The following is a 1,595-nucleotide window of genomic DNA, read 5'->3' as shown; positions in this document are numbered from 1 at the left end:
TAGTAAGTAGTAGTAGTAGTAGTAGTAGTAGTAAGTAGTAGTAGTAGTAGTAGTAGTAGTAGTAGTAGTAGTAGTAGTAGTAGTAGTAGTAGTAGTAGTAGTTAGTAGTAGTAGTAGTAGTAGTAGTAGTAGTAGTAGTAGTAGTAGTAGTAGTAGTAGTAGTAGTAGTAGTAGTAAGTAGTAGTAGTAGTAGTAGTAGTAGTAGTAGTAGGTAGTAGTAGGTAGTAGTAGGTAGTAGTAGTAGTAGTAGTAGTAGTAGTAGTAGATATTTTAGAGAAAAAAAAAACGGTGGCGCATGTCTAGGATACCGAAATGTCAGACACAAATTTGTCGGGTAAATTTGTGCTGTGGCCAATATGTGTTTGACTTCTGATCGCCCTTTTTGCCTTCCTAGGACTGTACCTAGTCAATAGACTAGGTACTATTGTCTTTGAAAAACGCAGTTTCATGACGTGGAAAATCTAACGGATATATAGGTGGGTTATTTATCTCGGGTCGAATAGTTTTAGTCTCACACTGACTGAAGAATGTGGACCGCAAAGAAACCCTGTATACATTTATTTGAAACCATTGTTCTCTTAACGAGTTATGATTATTTGCAACACTCTAGACCTCATGCATCCATAAAGTAATAGTAATGAAGATATAGTCCGGGACCGACTGTAGGCAAATGAATCTCACTAGCAGGCCAAAATTTACCAGTAACTGATGTTACAATCCATAGGAAGCGTAAAATCAATACGTATGCGAGACGGTATTAGCGCATAATCATGGAGAGCACGTATATTTCGAAAGACGAATAGATAAAATGGGTGAATGATGTAGAATGACAGATTATTAACCGATTGTATACGTGCCTAGCTATCAGGTGATTTGTGCAGGTATAGTTCTTACAACAATCTCACATAGTCTGTGATGGATTAATGAAAAAAACATCCGTTGCCCATGGATCCATCTAAGCGTAAAAATTGATTATAAGAAACACTACGCAAAGTGAGAGATGATACATATTGTAATAGATGTACCTTAACTAGGCCATTTTATTACATCAATGCACATGTACCTTTTTAGCAGCCTTAAAAAACTTACATTATTTATTGAGAAACTAAAACAGAAGTTTTAAGTATTCTACTTGCTATGCTAATTTTGGATCGTTTTTCATTTCAGCAAGAACATCCGCTGTCGCCTGTGAATCAATTGATTTTACATTCGCTTATATCGGATGATAACGCCGTGGGTAATGATGCTGAAGGATTACAGGTGCTAAAACCTTGATAAGGACTTGACGTTCTGTAATAAAGTTCTGTTTTTTTTTTTCTAAAAACAAGTTGGTCAGATCCATACACTGGAGATACCCAACTGCCGACATAAGAGTTAAAAAACCTGAACTGTATAACATACCACAGTATACGACAATAATAATCATCATTTTAATCACATACAAAAGGCCAGCTTGAGCATGTATGAAACCGTTTCAATTCAATCGAAATAATGGAAAAAGTTTAGTTAACTTTTGGCCACTATACACAGAGTTCCCAAGGCCTGGAATGACCGCGGAAGCCACCCGTTTAAATTTACGATACGCCGCCATATAT

The 1,595-nt window shown here is 36.4% G+C and overlaps 1 protein-coding gene across 2 annotated transcripts in view; it reads left to right on the top strand.

The window, feature by feature from the left end:
* Positions 1-1,573, top strand: part of LOC111259315 (glutamate receptor ionotropic, kainate glr-3) — a 6,321-nt gene extending 4,748 nt beyond the window's left edge. For both annotated transcript variants that reach the window (XM_086967853.1, XM_022831244.2), the window contains one exon: positions 1,168-1,573. In XM_086967853.1, the coding sequence (XP_086823979.1) occupies positions 1,168-1,275 (108 nt within the window). In that variant the 3' untranslated portion in view covers positions 1,276-1,573. The remainder of the gene's footprint in view (positions 1-1,167) is intronic.
* The last annotated feature ends 22 nt before the right edge of the window (positions 1,574-1,595 follow it).

Source organism: Varroa jacobsoni, unplaced genomic scaffold (genome assembly GCF_002532875.2).
Source record: "Varroa jacobsoni isolate VJ856 unplaced genomic scaffold, vjacob_1.0 scaffold_320, whole genome shotgun sequence".
Classification (NCBI taxonomy): domain Eukaryota; kingdom Metazoa; phylum Arthropoda; class Arachnida; order Mesostigmata; family Varroidae; genus Varroa; species Varroa jacobsoni.
The sequence above is the reverse complement of the archived record's forward strand: the minus strand, read 5'-3'. Positions and strand labels throughout refer to the sequence as shown.